The sequence below is a fragment of the Marmota flaviventris genome, chromosome 2, assembly GCF_047511675.1.
Source record: "Marmota flaviventris isolate mMarFla1 chromosome 2, mMarFla1.hap1, whole genome shotgun sequence".
NCBI lineage: Eukaryota > Metazoa > Chordata > Mammalia > Rodentia > Sciuridae > Marmota > Marmota flaviventris.
This window is the reverse complement of record NC_092499.1, coordinates 22,641,195-22,665,438: the sequence shown is the minus strand read 5'-3', so window position 1 is coordinate 22,665,438 and position 24,244 is coordinate 22,641,195. Positions and strand designations below refer to the sequence as shown.

General features: G+C 39.0%; 1 protein-coding gene across 5 annotated transcripts in view; it reads right to left on the bottom strand.

The window, feature by feature from the left end:
- Ston2 (stonin 2) overlaps window positions 1-24,244 on the bottom strand; it is a 129,723-nt gene that overhangs the window by 45,685 nt on the left and 59,794 nt on the right. For 4 of the 5 annotated variants that reach the window (XM_071607628.1, XM_071607629.1, XM_071607630.1 and 1 more), the window contains one exon: window positions 9,975-10,136. The exons of the other annotated variant lie outside the window; for it this stretch is intronic. In XM_071607628.1, the coding sequence (XP_071463729.1) occupies window positions 9,975-10,136 (162 nt within the window). The remainder of the gene's footprint in view (window positions 1-9,974; window positions 10,137-24,244) is intronic. 5 annotated transcript variants of the gene reach the window in all.

Genomic DNA, 24,244 nt, shown 5'->3' with positions numbered 1-24,244 from the left:
ATAATCACCCTCTGTGTCTGTGGGTGTTAATAAGAAAAGGAACCAGAAACAATTGTGTAGAGAAAATTGCCCTTTGCCATTAAAGTTGAACTTAGATATCTCACCTGACATCAGACTCTCAAGATAAATGGAAGCTGCTTTGGTTTCCTGAAGCTACATATTTTATGCTTTGTATGGGAAACTTAATTCACTTAGTAAAACTCCCCTAAGCCATTTCCTCTACAAATTGCAAACTAAGTGAGGCCAAAAGAAGTTCGATCTTTTAATTCAATCAACTTCCCCCAAAACCTCCTGTTCCTGGCTGATGAATATCCATTACACCTCCAACCTAAGGAATTCTCACTCTTCCCTCCTGGGATCTAGACTTAGGCTTGCTGCTTAGAATAAAAATTGCTACTCACTGTATAAGTGTATGGATGTAAGGGCTAGCTCCAGTTTCAAGATGCATTTTCCTATATTGATGACACTGTACTGGTTTATAGGAACCTGACAATTCTTTTCAAAATAAAAAATAACCTTTTTTTCCAAAGCAAAATGATTTCTGAAGTTCAGTTCAGTTAGATTTTCTTGTTTATGTAATCATCTTTTCGTAGCAAATGCTTTATACCATTACTCAACATTGATGCTAAGAATTCTGTCCTTGCTTGTAAAACCTTCCAGGCAAATTAATTAAAAAGGCAAAGCCCCTTGGTTTTCAGCCTTTTCTTCCTCTTTCTTTTGTTTCTGCCACTTCTATTCTATAAAACCTATATTCTGTACATTCTATATAATCTCAAGGCCTGTCCTCCTTTCACAGATTCTGTCTTAATAGACTTATAAGTCCAATCAAGGAAAATGAAACTTTATCTAATGATTAGATCAGTAGATAAGAACCCAGAGTTTTTTCTTTGAATTCTCTATACTATACAATATTTTAGGTCTGAAGCGTGGAATTAAAGGAAGAAAAGAAAAGCAGACAAAATCTTAAGATCCTTGTGGGCTGGGCATGGTGGCACATGACTGCAATCCCAGCAACTAAGGAGGCTGAGGCAGAAGGATAGAAAGTTTGAGGCAAGCCTCTGCAACTTAGTGAGACTCTATCTCAAAAATTTTACAAAGGGACTAGGTGTTACAGAGCTGGGGCCTTTCAAGAAATAGGCAATGCAAAGATTTGCCCTTTAAACCCTGATTCTTGTGACCAAGTCAGAAAGTTTTAGACATGTCACTCAAAGTAATAGGAATGAGTTTATAGACAGGATAGGAAAAGGGAAAGGGGACACTCTTGGGGGAGAGAGTGGGTCGTCTCAGAGAGGAAAGGTACAATATGCCTCTCCTGCACTCTAGTTTGGGAGGTTCCAGAGAAGTTTCCAGAGAGTCCTGCCCACATCCACTTCTTGACTTTTGATTGATGGGAGGGTGACATCAGACTTTTGAGTCCCCATTGCCATGACAACTCTAGGTCACCTTGGCCCATGCTGACTGGTTCTAATTGTAAACTTAATCATTTTTACAGGTTTTATGGTTGAGAGGTATTTTCCTTATCTTCCAGAATCTGGTCTGTGAAAAATATCACAAATGTCTCTCCCTTCAAAGTAACTTGGGTTCCTCTTATCACAGGTATTTCCTGCCTGCATTTCCTTTCAAATGACAGGTTGTTTGCTGAGGAATGTGACATATCCTGTCCACTTCCACCAGGCAGGGTTGCAGGTAAGTTGCCCTTTGGCAAAGAAAGCATGTTGGGGTCAGTACAGTAGACCCATTTTATGGAATCGTTCTCTTTAACCTTGTGTTTCCACCATTCGTGTCTGTCTGTCCCCTGAGTTCAATCCCCAGTACCAAAAAGAAACAGAAAAGGAAAAAAGAAAAAAGATCCTGTGGGCAGAGGTTGTGATACAATCACTGGACCCCCATAAAGCCTTTCACTGCACCTTCAGTTATCCAACCAACACTGCCTACAGACACAATGGAGAACAAAACAGATGAATGCTTGACTGAGTCCTCAGTCTCATGGTGAGACAGAAAATGGAATTAAAAACATGAAATAGATTATTTCAAACTGTAGTATGTGTGGTGAAAGAAAGAACAAGCATATGAGGAACAGAGACCTGGAGTCCTGGCATAGCCTGGGAGTCAGGGGAGGCTGCCCTAAGCAATGTTGAAGCAGAGATCTAAGTGTGGCTACAAGTTAGGGAGAGGCAAGCAGCACAGCTTTCCAGAGCTTTGCAACTTGTAAGATTTCAGTAAAACCACAAACAGGAGTGCCCTTTTTTATGTGGGGAGAGATCTGGGGAAAATCCTGGAAATCTCCTTTGAGTCTTTCATTTTATATATAATAGAGTTAAAATCCCCAGATGAGCAGCCCAAGCCCACTCCTGGCTAGACTAGACTCCCAGGCTTCCGGCTCTTAGTCCAACACCCTTTTGACTACAAGGCACAAGAATGGCAGCTTCAGTAGATACCTGAGACTACAAGGTTTTAATGATCAGACTCTAATGAAGGGCTTATCCCATATCTATATAAATGGTATGCAGTGGGCCGAGAATAAAAGATTTTTAGACTTAAACTTTTAATAATAAAACCCAGGGCAGCTTCTGAAGAAAGATTTAATATGTTCAATTTTTTTCTTTTTCTTTTTTGGTCCAGGATGTATTTGTAAACCAGGAACAAAGATGAACCAGACAGATTTCTCCATCTGCATGCAAAATAAAAATGAGTTGTAGAATTGATAATGGTAGTGGTAATATGATCAATTAATCCAAAGTAATAAAGTCTATTGATTTCATCTACTAGTTCCCACAAGAACTACAATTAGCCTTAAACTCTAATTATGACCACACCTACACCTTCCTTGTCTCTCACAGAGCTAAGCAACAGCAACAATGAATAATAGTCTGAGCATTTTTAAGTATGGCTACAAGTTAGGGAGAGGCAAGCAGCACAGCTTTCCAGGGCTTTGTGAAGCCTACTGGAAACTTAATGCTGTTTAAGTAACTTTCCCATTTCCTTTCTTCATTTTACTATACTGTTTCACAAAGTAAAAGAGGAAAAAAAAAAAGGAAAACAAACAAACAAAACACTTCTCATCCTTGGTTAGCTTTTCTTCTCAGTAAACAACCCAGGCATAGCACTGGTTAGAAAGTCCGATAAATGCTGAGGAAAAGACTACATTCTGGTCCAATCTTGCATCTCCAAACTTAGAAGAGCACAAGAACAATAATGCAAGAACTTTGACTAAAACACTGTATTTGTTAGCAATAATAGGAAGAGAAAGTTTTCCAAATGTGGCCAGGGGCCATCTCTCAGAAGAGATGCCTCCTTAAAAAGGGAGAACATTCTGTTGACTACAGATTAAACCTCAATTCCTTCCCCCACCTTACACCTCTCCAAGGACAAAAGATTGCAAATGTCACTCTAATCAAAACAAGATCCCTCTCTGCCTATCCATGATTCTTAGCCCCAGCTTTGTATTAACCTCTTTGTTTCCGCAAAGAAACTGCTTCATTGAAACATCATAGAAAAAACAGTTGTCCCCCAGACAATGAAGTCGCCTGCACTTGGGCATTTCTGTGTAGGCAGGCGACAATGCTGGCAGAATTCTCAACCTGTTGCTATAGTAGCAGAAAGAATGTGATTCAAGTAGCTCTGCCAAATCCCTCCTGCTCCTGTAAAGAACTTTAACCCTTCACTGCCCTTTCTCTGGCAGAAATACCTGGGAAGAACCCAAATTTTTCTTAGAAGATGGATGTAGTCCTCTTAGCATTCACTCATTCTTCGGTTCATTCAGTGTCTATTTATTTATGCTGGCTTCCAGATTTTCACTGGTAAACAAGGATGAGTAGGATATTAAATCATTGCTTAAATAACAATATATTATGCAGCATCAGTGTATATAGGAGATATGAGGTACCCAGCAAAGAAGTCACCAGCAAGGAAACATTCAAGGTAACCAGTTTATCCACTAATTGTAGCAGACCCTATATATTCCGAGCCACTGCAATTACTTGATTGTTTGCATGTATTAATTTGACAAAAAAAAATACTACAAGAAATGCCTGCTTTTATCCTATCATGACTAGCATAAGGCATTAGTTTAAATGAGTTGTTTAAATTAAATTAGTATTTTTTACATAAAATAGAAATAACATTCTGTCAGAGAACCATTGCACAAATTGCTGAATGTGAGCTTGCATCCCTCATTTATAGTCACCAGGCAACAGAAATGCAGGTAATGGCTCAGATAATACACAAAAGCAACACAGTCACAAGGACTTGGGAGGACTTTTTAAATAGTCCCCTGCCTAATTCAGATCTGTTGTCAAGGCAGTAATGAAGAAATTTCAGGAAATACAATTTAGAAATGACCTATAATCCTGCTTACTTAAAACTGTGGTGTAGAAATCTCTGTTGTGGAATAGCTCCTTGCTAAACTTCCTTGTTTCCACAAACAAATACTGGAAGGTGGGTTTCCTAGGAGGATAAACTCAGAAGATAAGGATATCCTCCTAAGCTTTCTGTGAAACAAGACAGATCAATCAAATTTCAAGCAAAAGCTGAAAAAGCAGGAAGATAGTTGCTAATCTCAGCTGGCCACAGATATGTTCTCAGAAAGATTACATAATCCTTCATACCTTACTTTCCTCAGAGAACACCATGGAGATCCAAAGGCACGGAATGATCAATAGCAAAGTCTATAAATCCGTGGCCTGAAATAAAGTGCTCCATTATTATTCTTAATCTATGATACCATAAAACATTACTTCTACACTGTAGAATTTTTGAAAATATCAATCATATGTTAGGTTGCTGTTTTCCCATCTCAAGAGAAAAAAGCTCAGGCCACCTGCAAACAAGGCAAGATGGGCCTTTAGGAGAGGATGTTCACCCAAACCTCTTTCAACTGTTGCAATTTTGGGTTTGCGAAAGGATCCGAGGTTCAGAACGGATGGAAACTGGTTACCTTTCATTTGAAAAAGAGGAGACCATAGCAAAGGGATGTCATTTGATCTGAAGTAATAATTCCACCCAAGTAATAGCCCTCCTGGAACTGGATAGGGAACAGCCAAAGCCAAGGACCTTTACATTTTGGAAGATGGGGTGGAATGGAAAAGAGGCATTCTACAGGAATTCCAATGGCATCTGAAAACATCAAACTTGAGTTACCTTCAGGCATTCCCTTCCCTTTGAAATTCCATCAGATCAATCAGAGTAGCAATGAGTCCAATGTTTACTTCCACATCATAAGAAGCAGGTGGCTCTAGAAGATGGATTCTTTTCTGCCTCTTGGTTCTTCTAGGATCCAACTATGATTCCATGATCCTTCTAAAGAAGGAAAAGGTACAACTCCTTCCTAGACCCCTCCCCCCAGAAAAGGGGAGAATACTTTAGTAGTCCTATTTATTCACCCCTTCTGGATCCATTTCCTTTGACACAACAAGATTTTGTCATTCATCTTGCTAAAAAAAATTAATGTTTCCCTGCCTTTTGACACTGGGCTTGGCTATGTGACTTGCTTTGACCAATATGATGTTAATGGATTTATGACATAATCAAAAGCTTGTAATGAGCTTGCATGGGTGGCTTGTGCTCTTACCCCTTCCATCACCAGAACATGACAAGCTAGCAGCTGGTGCTGGGGCTAGGACAAGGGAAACAGAAGAAGCCACTCCCATCTGAGCCAGATAAGAACAAGCCAATTTTCCCCTTCAACCTGCAGACACAAGGGTTAAGAAATGAACATTGTTGATGCCACTGATATTTTCTAGTTGTTTGTAATGCAGTATTATCATAGCAACATTAGATACACACACAGATACAACTACAGGCAACAAATGTAGTTTTGGAGTTAAAATACCATTTGCTTTGTTTTCTTAATACATAATAAGTAATAAATCCTTAATAGTTTTCTTATTAGACTGTGAAGTCCTCAAAACAGAGTCCCATTACCTTCCCAATATCCAAAATTCATTCATGAGTCCATGCCATGTTCTAAGCTCCAGGGGATACAATGGTAAATGATACATAATTCTAGCCATAGGTCTTCCTTCACCTATGATGTTTCCAACCATTATCAGGATTAATGTGCTTTTATACAGAGGAATAATAAAGTTTATTTCTATGGCTGAAAGTATATAGGTCAGTAAGAACCCCTAAATCAACTGAGTGTTATTTGCTTAAATACTGGGTGAACTGGATCATTGCATCTTTTAGTAATCCAAAGAATTGACAAACCACTGCATTATTAGTTTTTAATTCTGGCCAATCACCAGACCTTTGTAAATTACAAATTCCTTGACTCCGTCTACAGATATCTGACCGAATAGTCTAGCACAAGGCCTAGGCCTCTGTTATTAAAAACACCTCAAAATAATACTGACAATCATAAGAATTGAGGACTTCCCCTCATCTAATAGAACCTCTTCATCCACTGATTGAATCTTTTCTGCTGTGTTAAACTAAGTGTTTGACATTAATAGACCCAACAGTGAACACAAGGTACCAGGATCCAGATCACCAAATGTATCAGTCATGATTAGCTTAACAAACCACTCCAAACTCAGCAGCTTAAAACAGTAAGTATTATTGCTCATAAGTCTTTAGATCTGGATGGGTTTTTCTGATCTCCGCTGGACCCATTCAAGTGTCTGAGGACAGCTGGCTGGTTTAGGACTGCCTCATTTCCACGTCTAATATAGAATCACTGTCAATTGTGTGACAGGGTCTCTGGGTCACAGCAAGAGTGCCCAGGAGTTTCTACATGATGACTGGCTTGGATTCCAGGAGAACAAGCAGAAGTATGAGAGGCTGCCTTAAAACTGAGACTGGGGACTAACATTACTTCTGCACATTCTCCTGGTCAAAACAAGTAATAAAGCCAAGCCAAGATTCAGTGGCTGGGGAAACAGACTTTACCACTTGATAAAAGGAGCCAGAAAGTCATGTTGCAAGGGAACAGATTAAAAGAAGAGAATAATTGGGATAATTTTTGCAAATCAATCTATATTATACAGTATAATAAGAGAAAAATATAACCTCTAGCCAAATGAGATTTCTAAGTGAGAGCCAAAGTTTTCACTTTCATCTCATAAAGACATAAAGTCCTCATATTAAAACTTCATCTGACATTCTTCATTCTAGCTCTTTGATTTCACTCTTACCAAATCCTCAAGATCTCTTTCTCAAACTAAAGCGAAAGCAATCTATATATTCTCAGCATCATCTTTGGGGTACTTGAAGATGTAGATGACATGCCAATCTTTTGAGGATCTGTTCAGGACAAATTTCTGTGACTTAGGATGTGCCTGTAGTCACACTAAGTAACTGTGAGAATGATCATCAGGGCTACATCCTCCGAAGAAGTGCATAGCATTAACATGAGGAACACCAAAGCACAAGAAGAAATATTACAGGGAAAAGATAACACATAAGACCAGCAAACAGAGAAGCAGGAAACCGGAGCTTAATGGAGACTACAGTTTGACGCTAATTATAATTTCCGCCTGAGGCTGCTGACTAAGCACTCTTCATTCTTTCTCCTTTCTCTTCTCTCCGTTTCCCTGACCATTACCATTTAGGAAACAACCAGAATCCACAACTATTTTTCCTAATCTAGGCCCCAAGGTATATACAGCCTGACTGAGATGTAGCAGTAGTTTACAGCATCTCTATAACAAAGGTGTTGCTTTATTTTAGAATAAACCTTGACCTTTTGGTTAGAGCCAAAGTCTTGAAACACCTACTTGTGCAGGGGGTAGAAGAGAAAATAGCTCCAGAAACCAGAGACACAGGATGGTAGAGTTGGCCAAAGGCTAGGTAGTGCCTGAGGCTCTTTGGAGGAAATTTCTCAAGAGGGAAGGAGAAAGTATACCCTACTCAAAGACAAAGCTGTCCTGAGTGCATACTCTGGTTCCTGTATGTCCAGTTTACAGTCTGGTTGGTAGACTAAGCAATAAGAGTAGATACAAAACACAATGAAGCAAAAAAAATTCATCATAAAGATGCCTAAAAATTCATCATAAAGATGCTAAATTAATCGTAAAGATGCCTCAGAAAAGCCAGATTCAAGCAGGCATTGCAATATCAATTTGGTTTATGAAGAAAGCCAAAAAATTCTGAAAACATGTGGAATAGGCCTTAGTGGGAAGATTCATTGCCCACACTCTTCTAAACTCTATTGTGTTCCTGAACATTGGATATGGGAGAGAAGCAGGTTTGGTAGTAATGGTGACATTTTTATACTATAGTATGTTGTATGCAATATGCAAATACCTGAGAACCAGAATAGCTATCAGTGCTGTTAACTCTATGGGAGGCTTAGTAGTGTGTATATTTGCTTTTCAATTATAACTGGAAAGTCATAACTTTAAAACATGACTCTTCAGAAAAATCATCATAATGGTTCCTACCTTCACTTCTTGCTTACGTGGTCTCAAAATGAGTGGCATACTCAGATCATCTTCTAACACACTAGCCAACTGGTTGCTAATAAATCCCTGCTTTTAATTAGGCAAGGGGAATTGAAAGCAATAAGGAAGCAAACTTGGTTTTAGTACCACAGGAGCAGTGATAATCACAGTGATTCTCACAGCAAAACACATACTTTGGTCTTCATAAACTTAGAAGAGAGATTTTTCACCCTGTCTGGGCCTCTATGCCCTCCAACATTCACACACAGATAACTTCGTGCTCTTCTTACATGCCATAAAGTTCAGGTATGCCTTCTTAGAACATTATTTTTTAGCTGTTGTTCACTGCTGCTCCAAAAACCTAGATATGTTAGGTACAGGTTACTCCTTAAAGAGAATACCTAAGTTGCTTGCCCGGAGGTGCCAAGAATGAACCTGCACTGCATTTGCAGAGACACCTGGGCACAGGCCAAACATCCACATGTGTCACAGCAGTGCCTCTGGTTTGGGAAATTCCTACTGCAGTTTCCTATTTCACTCTCTGATACTATAAACCCTCTTAACGCAGTATCTTTACATTCATAATTGGGAGGTAATTCTTCATGGCTGTTAAGAGGGCTGTCTCAAATTATCTACAATATTTGAATGAAATTAACTTTACACATAGCCTTATCTTGCCTACAACATTTTTCTTGAGTTCTTCCCAGGTATTAATTTTTTGACTAGGTCGGGAACCAGAGGCAGCAGTTTATTCCTTCACATGCCAGCTGCAATCTGTGGCTTGTCTTTAGAATAAACACTAAAAACACAGGGGTCTGTTAACAATGCAGCACTTGATTACTCTGAGTTACCCTCTCATCCACAGCAATCGGGTAGAAGACCTTGGCATCAGCCCTGCACAGAAAACCTCCTCCATTTGCCTTCCCTTCAAGGAATTCTCAACACACTACACAAAGATCTCTGTTTTCTCTCTCAAATACCACATGATCCCACATTGAACATCAGACATTTCTCTCCCCTGAGCACCACAGGCCTCCGCCTGGGGTATCTTAATCAATACTTCCAAGTTCACTTGCATTTCATTAGAACAACTAATCTTTTAACACTTTTCAAACTCCAACTCTGACATCTCTTATTCTACATTGAAATCTTTGAACAGGTTTTGTTAGCTTGTTTTGTTTTGAACAAAATGTCATGTTGGTTTATTTTAAAGCTCTGGTAAGAATTAAGCTACATTTCAATTAGAGTTGCCCATGTATTAAAATGCCCACAATCCTTAGCACTTTTTCTTCCTCAAAACCTAATTGGTAAGCAAAGTAGCTTTTCTCCCCTGTAGAACCAAAAGGGTAAGTTATACCAATCAAAGGTAATTATCTGTTAAGTTTTGTTCCAAGGCAGGCTATCAGGTTACAAGTTCTAATAACCTCACTGGAAAAAGACATTTCTTTGTTTTGGGACCACCAAGAACTAACCAACCAAATCAAACACCTTCAATCCTTGCAGAAACTCTCCTGTCCAAACACGATAAAAAAGAAAAGCCAACAATAAAGCAAATAAAGTGAATGAAGCAGTCCTGCAGCTGGAAGCCCTTACCATTGGGAGCAGAGGACCCTGGAGATTCCTCTCCGGGGTTCCTCCTGGCGTGGGGTGGTGGCCAGGGGTCCAAGACGTGGGTACGGGTGGAGGTGTGCTCCTTGCATGCTTGAACAGGGCTCCCCGCCGTCTGCCTGCCTGGCTGCCACTCAGTGTTCTCGTCTGGGTGGGAAGGGCCAAGATGAAAAAAAAATGTGCAGGTTACTCACTGGCCTTCCCGGGCAGACACACCCAGGAGGAGGGAGAGGCCAGGCGCAGACAGGGAGAGTCTTCAGAGGCTGTGCCTGAGATCTGCTTCTGATTCCTTTTGTTATTACTTCCTGAACTTTAAGCTCTCTCTGCCTGGGCACTGAAGGGAAGCAGGTAACACTTGGGTGATTATTTTCAACTGTATAATGCAAAAGTTACTTTGAAAAGGTAATGTTTTATCATACACCTCTTTAAATTTAAACCTGAAAACTGTTTTTGCTGTTAGAGAATTAACACTGACATTCACAGGAGAGTGATTGGTTACCCTGGGGTGGAGGCCTGGAAAAGCCTGGAGGGAGCAAACCTGGATGACATTTCAGAAAGCATTTCTAGAGTCTAACTTTTTTAGACTCAACTTTGGAGAAATAGGATTCTCAACAATCTCCCAGAGTCTGTGAACTTTGCCTTGGACCAAAGACACATTCTTGAAAAAGGAATCTGTAAATGGAGATGTCAGAAATGGACATGGGAAAAGCTAGAACTTGCTACCTGTCAGCCTGGCCATAGATAAAACCTGAAACGAAGGCTTCCATAAATGGAGGGGTGCTTTAGTAATTTTCCTGCTTGGGTAAGCATGTGTATTCATGAACACAGGCAGCAGCAGTAACATGAGGTAGATGAAGCTGAGGATGAAGAGCAGGCAGCAAATACTAGTGTCCTGTACAGACCAGACACTTACCTCATTTAATCCTAAAATGCCTTTATGAGGGAGGTATTATTCTTCACCTGTGAGCACACTGACACCCAGAAGTCGGGCAACTGGGCTTATGAGACCCAGGGAATGGAAGACCTGGGATTTGGACCCAGGTTTGCCTGAATTCAAGAACCAGGAATATTTCCCACCATTTCTAAACAAACCAACACCTCTCCTCCACTTGCAGTTGACCTAAGGCCTGGTCACCTTTCCTGAAATTTCTATAGCTTTTCCAAAACTGTTAATGCCATATGACAGAATTTCATGGGATAGTAGTAAGTGTAATAAAAGTTAAAAAAAACCCCAAAAAACCTAGATTCTCTTCTGTAGCCATTCATAACATAACCTTTAATGAACTAAAATATATTTTGATCCTCCAATCTTGGGACTTAGTATGCTATGTATCTTTTTCCAAAGTTTATTTTCTTCTTCTTCTTCTTTTTTTTTTTGCTTGACAGGAAGGCATCTTTTGAGAGTTTGGATAATAGTATATTATAGAATTATAGAGATGGGTTATTAAATTTTTCTTCCCTTTAAAAAAAAAAGTTAAATTTATAAAAATTATTTATAAAAAATTCAAATAGTATATAAGAGCATAAAATAAAAAGTAAAAATCTCTCCATTTTCCCTAAGAACCAGTCCCCATTCCCCAGAGGAACCCACTGTTAGTGATTTCTTCTGTATCTGATTCAGACATTTTTATGCATATAAAGCATATGTGAATAACCTTTTTAAAATAACATACCCAGGATTAAAGTATACCCATGATATGCTATTTGGCACTTTTGAAAACTTAATGACATATTTGAGATTTTCCATATCAGCATATAGAATTGCTTTTGGCAAGTTAGAGCCAAGAAAAATAAAAGGTAGTCCTAAAATAATGGAGTTACTGCTTTATAAAAGGTTCCCCTACTTGGGTCATTGTAAGTTTCATGACTCAGGGTGGAAATGCACGGCTGTCATTCCAGCTCTAGTTGTGGAATGTCCGCACTTAATGCTCACATACAGAAGGCAGAGGACACTATGGCCTCCTCACGGGTCATCGGGAAGCTCAGTAGCAATGGTGTTAATAATGCCACAATCTCAGCCAACACTTACTGAGCACTCTGTGCCAGAGACTTTTTGTAATGTTTTCTATGTATTGACCTATTACACCTTACTTATCCTCAACAACTCAATGAAGCTGGTGCTGTTTTTCCCCATTTTACAGAGTGAGGGAATTTTTTAAAAGCATGTATCCAGTACACTCCAAAGGTTGCTGTTTTTATGAAGTAAGCATAGCACTAGCAACCCTGATCTTTGCCACAGTGTGGTCCTCCAAGCAGCACTATAGAGTGGATCCCATTTTCCCTGAGAAACAATGTTGTAATTGGGGTTCTGTTCTAAGACCTCACTTTGGATTCCTATAAATTCTAGCCAGGATCAATAAAATCTTTTAAAAACAGATACAATAATTCTCATAATCATATGAAATAGTAAAATGATATTTCACAACAGAGATTTGGAGAAGCTTGTACAACCCTTCTTTTTTACTGATGAAAGAAATAATATCCAAGATTACAATATCTAAGATTATATGGGTCTTCTCTAAGTCAGTAATGAAATAATTCTAAAATGTGCATACATTTGACACCTTATTACATAAGGGATTCTAACACACATCCTATCATACACATAGAACATATTATATCACAAATTTGAAGTATTTTTAATGTACAAGTTAGAACAAGAAATATATATTTAACTAGATATAGCTTTCCTGCCTGTCTCCACAGAATTTTAAAAGGTCATTAAAAGAAATGATTTGACTGATTCATTTCTCAGAAAAACTCTCCATGGATAACATGAATCAATACCTTCTTATTTTTTCAATGAATTTTCCTATAAAAACCAGAGGACTTCAAAATAAGCCTACCAGACTTCATCCCCCTAATATAGATAGGTAAGCATCTCCAGTGGTTTGGGAGAGCACTCAGGACCTCAGTTTGCTTTGCAGCACATTGCATTGACCTGATCCTCTGCCGGATTCTATTTCTCCCTCTTTCTCTCTCTTTTTTTTTTCTCCCTACCTATCTTCCTAAGTAAAGAAAGCCTTGCAAGTGTAGTAAATTACAGAAGGGCAAACATGGAGCACAGAGGAAGAAGGGTAACTTATAGTGCTTTAACCCATTTTGTCCTATAATCTCAGATATGGAACACCTATAAAACTTTAGTATATTATATATATATATATATATATATATATATATATATATATATATATATACACACACACACACACACATACCTACATATATATATTTACATTTAGTATGTCATATATATGTATACACACACATAAGAATATAACTATAGTATAGTATAATATTAACATAATATCTATAAGTTCTAGACTATGATTTCTACCCTATGCACTGTCAATTTTATTAAAATATTCTTAGAATTAAAATCTTGGGACTAAATGGGTTAAGATGATTACAAGTGAGAAGACACCATGTATTTTGCTCTAAGAGTTGAAAAAAGAGAGAGAGAAACTAATATCTTCTCTTCTCCCACTTTGACTCCCAGCACAATATTAGATTATACTTTCAGCACAGTGCCTAGAATAATGTGTAGAAACTTGTTGACCAGTTAGGTATTTGTTCCTCTAAATCTGAATAATCTTCATGTTCAACGGGGTCACCACTAACAAGGTATGAGTTGTTTCTTATCAATTACATGTGATGGTTAAATGTCTATCCTGAAAGAAATCTACATGTGGAAAAAAATAGTATAGCCTGTGCTAAAATAGGCAACATTTAAAAGACATAAATGCTTGTTTTGGCTGCTCTATAGTCAGTAGTGAGGAAAAAACAGCAAACATATAATGAAGATGAAGATAACATTGGAACTCCAGTTCTGCTACCTATGCTCTGGTCAAGTTACTTGGAGGAGTTCCAGATTCCTGGTCTCAGGTGAGCAAAATATTATCTGACTCATAAGGCTCTGATTGAAGGTGAGCTGAAAGACATGTAAGACATCTTGCACACTGCAGAATACTGCTCAAATGTTGGGTCCTAACCATCACTGCTTCTGGTGCTCTGATGATGACAGTGGAGATGATAGTTGCTTCCAGAGAGGAACCAAGTTGCTTCTGTTGTTCTTGACTCCACAGCACATGTTCTACTTGGCTGATGTTCCCAGAGTAGGTCTATCAGAACACTAACTAGCTAGTGAGCACAATTCAACTGGGAAATGGGACCAGTTTGTTTTCCTGTGAACACTGACATTTTCCTCCATTCCTCTCATATTATCAGAACTTCTGAACTACTTCCTTTTAGAATACATACAAAACTTTTTTTTTTTTTAACTTTTGGCTATGGAAAATTTCAAATGTACATAAAAGTCGAGAAAAATGTGCAGCAAACCCTCACATATCACCAGTATCAATGATTATTAATTTATTCAAAGCTTGTTTTACCTGTATCCATACTCATTTTGGATTATTTTGAAGCAACTTCTCAGTATTATTCTTATTTCATCCACAAATATTTCTGCATGTTTCTCTAAAAGACATGTATCCTAATTTTGAACAGAATCAAAATATTATTACATCTAAAAATGAACTATAACTACTTTATATTATCGAATATCCATGTGCATTAAATTCCTCTAAATGTCTCCAAGATTTATTTGCACTTCAAGTAGATTCTGCAATTAGTTGACAGGTATTATCTTTTTAAATCTGAGATTTCTTCTTCCATCTTTATTTTTCCCTTGCAATTTATTTGCTAAGGAACCTGCTGCTTTGCCATATAGATTATCCCCAAATTCACATTTTGCTGATGGCATGATTAACATGTTCCTTTGTTCCCTATATTTCCTGTCACTTCATAATTAGTTCTAGAGAATTTATCAAATTCAGATTTGACTTTTGGATTGCCTAGTTAGTTGATAGTCTTGTATACTGCCATCAGGAGCAAGCGATACTTAATTAGCTCTGGGTTTTGTGTGCTTAACAACCACTGAGAATCAGTGTTCAGTAGTGCTTCACAGGAGTTGGAAAACAGTGATTTTCTTCCACTACTTCCTCATTTGTAAACTGGGATACTATTACTATTTAAAAATGAAAGATATTTTCCAATTCTGATTTTGGCTATGACAAATTGTTCCCTCTATCTACATACATCATTAATATCTATTATACTGTTCGCTCTATCTACATACATCATTAATATCTTTTGGTATAAAGATATTAATGATGTATGTATACATCATTTTGGTATAAATATAATTCACATGGATATTAGATAATAGAAACCTTCAAATGGTGGAGAAGGACTAGTCCATGCCACATCATTCAAGTTCACTGATTTTACTACTTGGGAGCTCTATGACTTTGGTCAAGGCTTTTAATCTTACTCTCAGTTTTCTTATCCATAAAATGGGGGTAATAATGCCTACCTTTTAACTTTTGTGAAAATTCAAGAAAAAAATATGTAAAGAGCATGTTTCAGGCTCAAAAAAAATAGATGCTCAATAAACTGAAGTTACTAGTCCATACCTTGGACTAATAACTTCAGTTTATTGAGCATCTATTTTTTTTTCTTGAATTTTCACAAAAGCAGTTGCTCAATAAATGTTATCAAATAAGTAAAGGGATCATTGGTTTTACCTTGTTTCAAGCCAATGATGGTTTTTTTGTTTCTTTTGTTTTGTTTTGGTACTGGGGATTGAATTCAGGGGTACTCAACCTCTAAGCCACATCCCCAGCCCTATTTTGTATTTTATTTAGAGACAGGGTCTCACTGAGTTGCTTAGCACCTTGCTGTTGCTGAGGCTGGCTTTGAACTTGTGATCCTCCTGCCTCAGCCTCCCCTCCCATTGAGATTACAGGCGTGTGCCATCATGCCTGGTCTATTGATGGTTTTAATATTTCAAGATGCTGGGCATATAAAATTGAACATGAATTTATATTTAATTGAATGTAGAGAAAAGCACATTATCTGCCCCTAGGTTCAATTACTGCAGCTGGCTAATTTGCAAATACGTAGTGTTGGTAACCCATGGGGCCAGGGCAAGAGGGCGGAGCAAGATCAACTCAACTGTATCATTAGAGATTGAGAGGACATCAATGTTCTCTAAAAGAAAAATGTATTAGTATTTGCTATGACCTCTGACTTAGCCTGAGTTGCATAAAGGAATCACCTAGTGTGCCATTGCTTAGATAAATGACACCTAAAAGTTCATGTGTTGAAGGCTTGGTCTCCAGAATGGCACCACTGGGAGGTAGTACAGTGGTAGGATCTAATAGGAGGTCTTTAAATCATTGAGGCATGCCCTTGAGATCTTGGGACCCTGGGCCCCACTTCTTTTTTCTTTTTTGCTTCCTGGCCCTGAGAAAAATTGTTCTGCACTGACACACATTCCCACCATCATGTACTACCTTATACAGGCTCAAAGCAACAGGGTCAACTATCATGAAGTGGAAATTCTAAAACTGAGCCAAAATAAACCTTTTCTCTTTATAAGTTGACTATCTCGGATATTTCATGATAGTGACTGAAAGCTGACTAGCACACCTAGTATAGTAGATTGAAATGAGTCCCCCAAAAGACAGGTTGAAGTCCTAACTCCCAGAACCTGTTAATGTGACTTTATTTGGAAACAGGGTCTTTACTGATATAATCAAGTTAAGGTCATACAGGATTAGAGTGGGCCCTAAGTCTAATCACTGGTTTCCTTTACAATAAGAGACATAAAGACATAGAGGAAAGATGGTCATGTGAAGATGGAGCAGAGAATGGAGTTATGTCACCATAAGTCAAGGAGTGCCAAGGATTGCCAACAACCACCTGATATCTTACTGAATGTTGATTTTGGATATTGAGTCTTTAGGACTATGAGAGAATAAATTTCTGTTGTTTCAAGTCACGCAGTTTGTGGTACGTTGTTAAAAAAGCTCTAGGAAATGGAAACATCCAGTGAACTTAGACCAAAAGTATGGCTCAATCAGTCTACCTGTGGTTTGAACTGTTTAGTGGGAAAGAGAGAAGGGGTGGGGGAAATCCTAGACAGGGAAACCTGAATCAGCTTTAATCTGTCTTACTCACCTGGGCCCACGATCAACTTCAAAGCTGTACAAGTACCAACAGGAAAGCCTGTTCTACCTGAAAAGCAGGTGGGCAAAAGCCTCAGAACTTGTTGGCACTGACACCTTGCGGATGAGAAGGCTTTCTGTGGAGTTAAGCAGCTTTCATCTTCTTTCAAGTGAGGAAAGGGGAGCATTAACACTGTCAGGCCTGGCGGGGGGAGCATTCTATCCTGGGCATCTTCTGCTCTGCCCTCATTGTATCTCAGAAAGGTTCTGTGGTCTAATGGAAACATCTACAGACTGTGAAGCGAGATGCTCCTAAGTGCTCCCCTAGTTACTTACTGACTACACTGAGCTTCAGCACATCACCTCCCCCTCAGCACTGTGAGAAGCATTCAACACAATAATGCAGTCAAGAATTTAGCATGTGAGTGGTGCTGGATTGGCGCCTTTGACAAAGCCACTGTCTGGATATGTGCAAGAGTAAGTAGTAGTGGTGGACATTCACATTCACTGAATACCTTTTGTGTGCCAGGCACTGAGCTGAACACTGAAGAGACTAGGAATGAGCTTCAGTCTTTAACAAATGATGTATATTAGGACTGTGGGATTAGAGATACTGGGTTTCTCTTGCTCTTTTTCCTCTTAAAGTGTCTTTGAATGCTATAATAAGGTTTTATAATTATAATGAAATGTTTTAAAATTAAAACATAATTTTTTAAGTGTGAAAAGCTGCCCATGTATTCATTAAAAATACATATTTTTTATAACATTGCTCAATCATTCAGTGAGACAGAGCATTGGGTAGTGAGGGGGTCAGAGTCCACATTCAAATATACTCTCACCAACAAGGAACTGTAACACTGGGTCAGTAGCACATGATTTAGTCAGCACTTAATTAGTGGCTAAAACTATGGCTAGTTTTATTTTCCCAGCTTAGCTCTCCCAGAACAGGAATTACCTCCTTTCACCCATCTGTTAATACCTACTCCAAAGTCCACCAATGCTCCAGGATTAGCTGGCTCTACATATAGGACTGTGCAATAGAATTCTCTCCACCTTTCTAGAAAACTAGACATAACAAGTAGCCTAATGATTATGTTAGGGCAAGGAAGGAAGTGGAAGAGGCTGGTAAGACTTCTTAACATTTGCAATCTGCTTAGTCGTTTCCTATTGGTTCCTCTCCAAGGGTGCTATCAAGACAGGGCAAAGCATGCAGGCAGATCTAAGAAATCCAGCTGTGAGTCAAAAGCACGTAGAACACAGGTGTGTGTGTGTATGCACTGGCATGTGACAACACCTCATGGCTAAAGCAACTAAATCTTTTCATACACAGAGATTAAAAATCAGCCTTTCTCAGTGGCTTCTAGAATTTATTCTACTTGCTTCATGACTGCCACAGATGTTTTGGGTACTTGCTGCTAGCAACAAGGAGATTTCAGTCCCATTAGTCTTTGGAAATGTGGATGTGAGTATTATGTGCTAAGTTCTTTGACTTTGCTCTTTCATTTATTCCATTCGGGCCCTACAAGATAGTACTTGACTGGCTGGCAGACTGCCTAGAAAAGACATAACCAAGACTGGGTCCCATGTCAAGGTGACTCCAGCATGGCCTCTCTGTATTACCATAGCCTGACACTATTGAGAGGGAGAGGAGAAAGCCACAGAAAGCATCAAGCAAAATTGTTAATTTTCCCATACCTTTATCTACTGCCCACCAATATAAACAAAGAAATTCAACCAGAGACCTTCAAATCACTCCACAAAGATGATTTCTATGTTTAAATCCTGTCAAGGACAGAGGGGGGAAAAAAAGAGAACTACACTGAAACTGCTGAACTGTGGTTAAAAGCTTCATTTTTTCTTCTCTCCAAGCAAAGCAGCTAATTGAGGTTAGAGCCATAGAAACCAAACAAAAGGCTCTAAGGAGCCCACACATCCTGGCCTAACTGCTGCCAGCCACTGCGGGAAGGGCACGTGCACCCCTCCCCCATTCCTTTACAGTTTAATGAAGATCTGGCCTGTCATCTTCCCAGGAAACAAATTCCATAGCTGACTGAGAGGGACTGATTTCTAAAGAGAGTGGATCCTCCTTTAATGCCAGAAGACGACAATAAAATGGGTCATAAACATATTTACTGGGTTATAACCTTCTAGAGTAGACAACTGAGTTTTTCCCAGGCTCAGGGAAGTCCTCAATGTCATCGCTGAGGAGGGATGGAAATGTCTGTGGAAGTCATGGCTCCCTGATTAGGTCAGGTCCTTCTCCCTGGACGGGGTGAAAGGCATATTCACCTAATAATGATGAGTGTATCCAGTATGCTTTGCAGGTTTGGAAGAATTCTGAAAAAAAAGTCACATTCATACTCTAAAATGTCCAAGATTCTATCATACAAATGACATTAAAAGATATAATTACCTCAAGTAAGTCATAAACAAGTAATATTTTTGAATACAGCAAAGAAAAACTAACCATTTTCTTGTTAGACTGATACTCTTAAAAAACTCTCTTTGGGAGATTGGGATTCTGGGGAGTATTCATCATTACTTCAATATTAAAAATATTTTACTGTTGAGTTCTCTAAATCACCTGGATTATATTAAACCTCCCTAAGTTTCTTGAACATTTCATCATCTTCTACAACCTGTTTTCTTTGTAAAATGAAGTTCATAAATAGACTGTGGGACTGAGGATGTTTAGCTGTTTTCTAAGAGGGAAGACATAATTATCATATGGAAAAAAGACTGAATTTGTTTTTTATGAATCCAAGAGAAGGATGATAATAATAACTACAATAATTGTTATTTCATTGGAAGAACTGATATCCATTAAATACATTTATTATATCAATAATGATTCTAAAAGCTCTAAATACATTTTTATTATATCTTTACAACAATCCCAAGAAATCATTATTCCTACTGTTATGATTTTGTAGATGAAGAAACTAAAGCTCAAAATAGTTAAGAGTTTTATGCTAAGTTTAGTCAGATATCTAGTAGGGAGGGAAACCAGTGTTCAACTCAAGCAGGTAGTGGTCAAGTTAGGAGATGAGAATGGTAACATCATGTAACATCAAGCTTCACCTGGGACATAAACCTATCATAGCCCTGATGATGCTGAGTTCCTTCCCTATTGTAATGAGCTACTTGGTTGGCATCAACATGGTTTTCTAGCTTTAAACACATTCTATAGTTACATTTTTTCACATTAGCCATTCAAAAATCAGAGGAGGGATCACCTGTTATGACAGGTGATATTCAGATTTCTGTGTAAAGATTTAGGTTTGTACACCTGTTCTAAAACTGCTTCCCTTTCCTTCTTGGCAGCAGAGGGATATAAATGTCTTTACAAAGTTTTTCTTCTAAAACCAAGAAGCTCATGAGTGAGAGAGATACCACACATGATTACCACACAGCTCACATGATTCTTAAGCAAACCCCAATTCAAATGGTGTCAAGGTTTAGCATGGCAATGAGGCCAGATGTGACTGTCATACTAAAAAGCCAAGTGGGATTCCAACCAGCCTTCTCTAGTCCCTGTGTCACTAGCAGGGCCTTATTAATTGGCCAAATCCAATACCCTCTTCTTCTCTGCTTGAAGTACTGAGTCTAAGAAGCTCCATAAAGGAGAAGTAAAATATTAGACTGATTGAAAGACTGTTCATTTTGTCTTTCTTAACTGGTTTTTCCTCTTCTTTACTTAATATTAGGACACAATTTAAGTCCCACCATACACTATGAAGTTTTCGAAATAGAGGAAGTAGATAATGTACTAAAAGTTTGCCATCCAGTCTTGAATCATTAAGAGATGATAATCCTTCCAGATGTGATGGTGCATGCCTGTTATCCCAGCAACTCAGGAGGCTGAGGTAGGAGGATAACAAGTTGGAAGCTAGCCTCAGCAATTGAGCAAGACACTGTCTTAAAATAAAAAAGGGATGGGAATGTAGCTCAGTGCTAAAGTATCTCTGGGTTCAATCCACAGTTTGAAAAAGAGAGAAAGAGAGAGAGAGAGAGAGAGAGAGAGAGAGAAATATATCTTGGCTAAGCTTCTAAAATCTCTAAAACAGTGACAACAACCTCCTCCCAATATTCTGGAGGCCAAGCAAGTGCTTCACATTGTCCTCTTTCTCTATTTCCAGTTCTTAGCCAATTGTCTCAAAAACATCCATTCTGGGCACCTGGGGAAAAAAAAGGAATGTGTCCTTTTATAGGGGCTTGAATACTTTGCTTGTAGTTACCTCTACAATTAAGATAAACAAGGAACCCCTGACAGCCTTAAGGCAAAAACAAGGCAGAAGGAAGCCCAGGAGACAGCAAGGTGGGTGGGCAAGAAATGTTCTACAGTAGCCAGGTGTCCATCACAGGGAGCTGGCTATTCTCAATTGAAGACTTGCTGGCAGTTCTAGTTACAAAGGTCAACATTAAAAATGGTGACCCATTCTCTGTATAAACACTGACCAAGAAATTCTTCAAGACACTCTGTGTAGTCATGGGAAGAGGAAAAAGGAGAGAGAAAGAACAAGAAAGAAGAAAAGGTAGGGGGCTTCTCACTCTAGAGACAGCCTGCATTCTCCACTGAATGTGTACCTATCTTCCTAAATAAACCTGTCTATGCCTTTGTCAGCTTGTGCTGAAATTCTCTTTCAGCACATATGCTAAGAACTCCACTGGTCCAGAACTGAGCCCCCGCTCTCCTCTGGGAACTCTTGGAACGTCTCAGGAGACAGCTCTTCTCATGTGATATCTCTTGGAGCCCACCATGGTGCATCAGAGGCATCAACTTTGTTTAAAACAATTGCATGTTAAGAGGATGGCAACATAAGCATTTCAACCCATCCCTGCAACTGAGACCAGTGTCTTTTTAAAGAAGGACAAGACTTTTGATTCCTAACTAGGCAAAGTCATGGCCTCTTGCCAGTCTGAAGCAGCCATAGAAGATGGATCTTCACCCCTCACCAACCCTTAAGATTAAGGGATCAAAGTCTCAGGTGGGGGGCGGGGAATAAGATGGGGATTTAGAATAAAGAGCGAGAAATACTGAATCTTAAAGGAAATGCCCACAAGCCATTAAGATAGAAGAAAGCACAGTTGTAAATCTTGAGCAACATGTCCTTGGCCCATGCCCTTGAAAAATGAGGGAAATACGCAAGCACAGGGAAAACTAAAACTGGCACAGAATTATGCAGTTCTACTCTAGCTCCAGTCCTGCCCCTGATGCAGCCTTTCTTTAAATATTGGACTCCCCAGCCCAAGACAGGACTGCTTCTCACTCTTGAGATTGCCTACATTCTCCCTAAATAATACCCCTCTGCCTAAGCCTTTGGGAGAAAAAAAAGGAAGAAGTGGGCGGGGGGGGGGGGAGAGAAAGAAAAGTTAGGGGAAGAAGTCTTAGTATAAGCTTTAATTAAGACCTTCTCAAGAAAGGAGCAAAGTTCTTGAATAGGCAATAGGACTAATTTAAGATCTTTTGTTTTTTGAGTAGAGCCCAGCAGCCCAGAGGTTATGAATGTCTGGTAGTTAGGATTAAAAACTGAACAAAGGAGTATGGCAGTAGGTCAAGGAATCAAATTCTAAGACCATTGGTACAAGTGCTAAAAGAGAAAAAGCCCTTCAGGTCTAGGCTGAGTCAGACGCCAAAAAGCCAGATTACTGAGAAAGACATTCTAGGTGAAAATGAGACTCAAAGCTTAGCATACTATAGAATAGTAGAGAAAGGGTAATTTCAAATAATACCTGCAACTGTTAATGGTCGTGGTTGATAAGTTTCCTTGACATTTCATACCTCATTTAATTTCTCAATAAAACCTGTGATGTAGTTAGGCAGAGTGGAATCACTGACCATCACATTCCAGATGAAGAAACAGGCTTGGAGGGGATGCGTAACTTCCCAAGGGCAGACTGCTGTTGAGTGGGAGAGTGAAGCCTATTGTCAACAGGGTTTAAAAGATACAAGGTGGTTCAGACTGGAGTGAGTGAATGAATGCAAGCCAAAGCAAAGGGGTTTTACTGCAAATGAGTGACCAGCAACAAAATGAGGGAGAAGATGGATTGAGAAAAGGGTAGGGACTATAGCAGGGCAGGAAAGAAGGTGGCTGTGGGAGAAATAGTAAAAACCTTCCAAAGTTCCTTGTCCTAGTTGCAAGGTTATAACTGGAATATTAAATTGTGAAGAGACAATGTTTGCAAAAGTATCTAAAGTGACTAGGAACTAAAGTTGAGTTATATAAACCATGGGAAATTTGTTCTTCATGGTTGACCTGTCTTCCAGTCAAGTATTTTCTGTATACTATTATGAACAATGTGTTTGAGGCAACTGAACAATAAATCAGACACTGATACTGTTTTTCTCCTCTAGGAATATCACATAGATTACAGTATGATGTGATAGTGAATATTCACTAATTTTCCAAATGATTACTGAGCATCTTATATGTGTCAGGCACTAGAGATAGGCCAATGGAAGCAGAAAGTCTCCGTGCACATTGAGTTCACATGGCCAAGACAGACAATCAGAAATAAACAATGTCAAGGAGGTTAAATGCAATGGAGAAAAAACAAAGGAGAGTAAAGAAGTAGAGAATAAATAGCCACACATTCTGGTGGCCAGAGGTGAAGCATTATGTACTGAGAACAAGAATATAAGAAGCTGCTTGGTCTTTCCTATTCCTTATGGGGCCATGATAAGAAATAAAGGCCAGCTCCCTGGAGTGATAGTTTTTGAGCTGAACCCTGACTGAGGGACAGCATTTGGACCCACAGCAAGGAATACTGTACACCAAGGTCCAAAGGGAGGATGTGGGCATGGGAAACAAAAGAGTTTGGTTTGAATGGAGAACACATTTGACAGTGGGAAGTGGTTGAAAAAGGGCAGAAGGAAAGAAAACCCTAATTTCTGAATATCTACCAGGCATTATCCTAGGTATTTTATATTATCTCACTTAAGAAATAGTCATCCCTAAATACTCCATTTTACAGATGAGAAATTGAGGCTAGGAAAAGTTAAACCTCAAAGTGAGACATGAATGTCAGAGTAAGAAGATCAGAGTTTAGGCAGAGGAAGTCATTGTAGGCTTACCAACATAGCAGGGATATGGCCAGAGATGTGCTGTGCTGGGATTAGCCTGTCATACAGTGAAAATTGCAGCTTCAGGGGCCAGGGACCAGCAAAAGGCAATGAAGACCTCTCAACCACAAATGAACCACCTTGTTTGTCCTGTATTCTCTAGCCCCCAGGACAGAATGCTT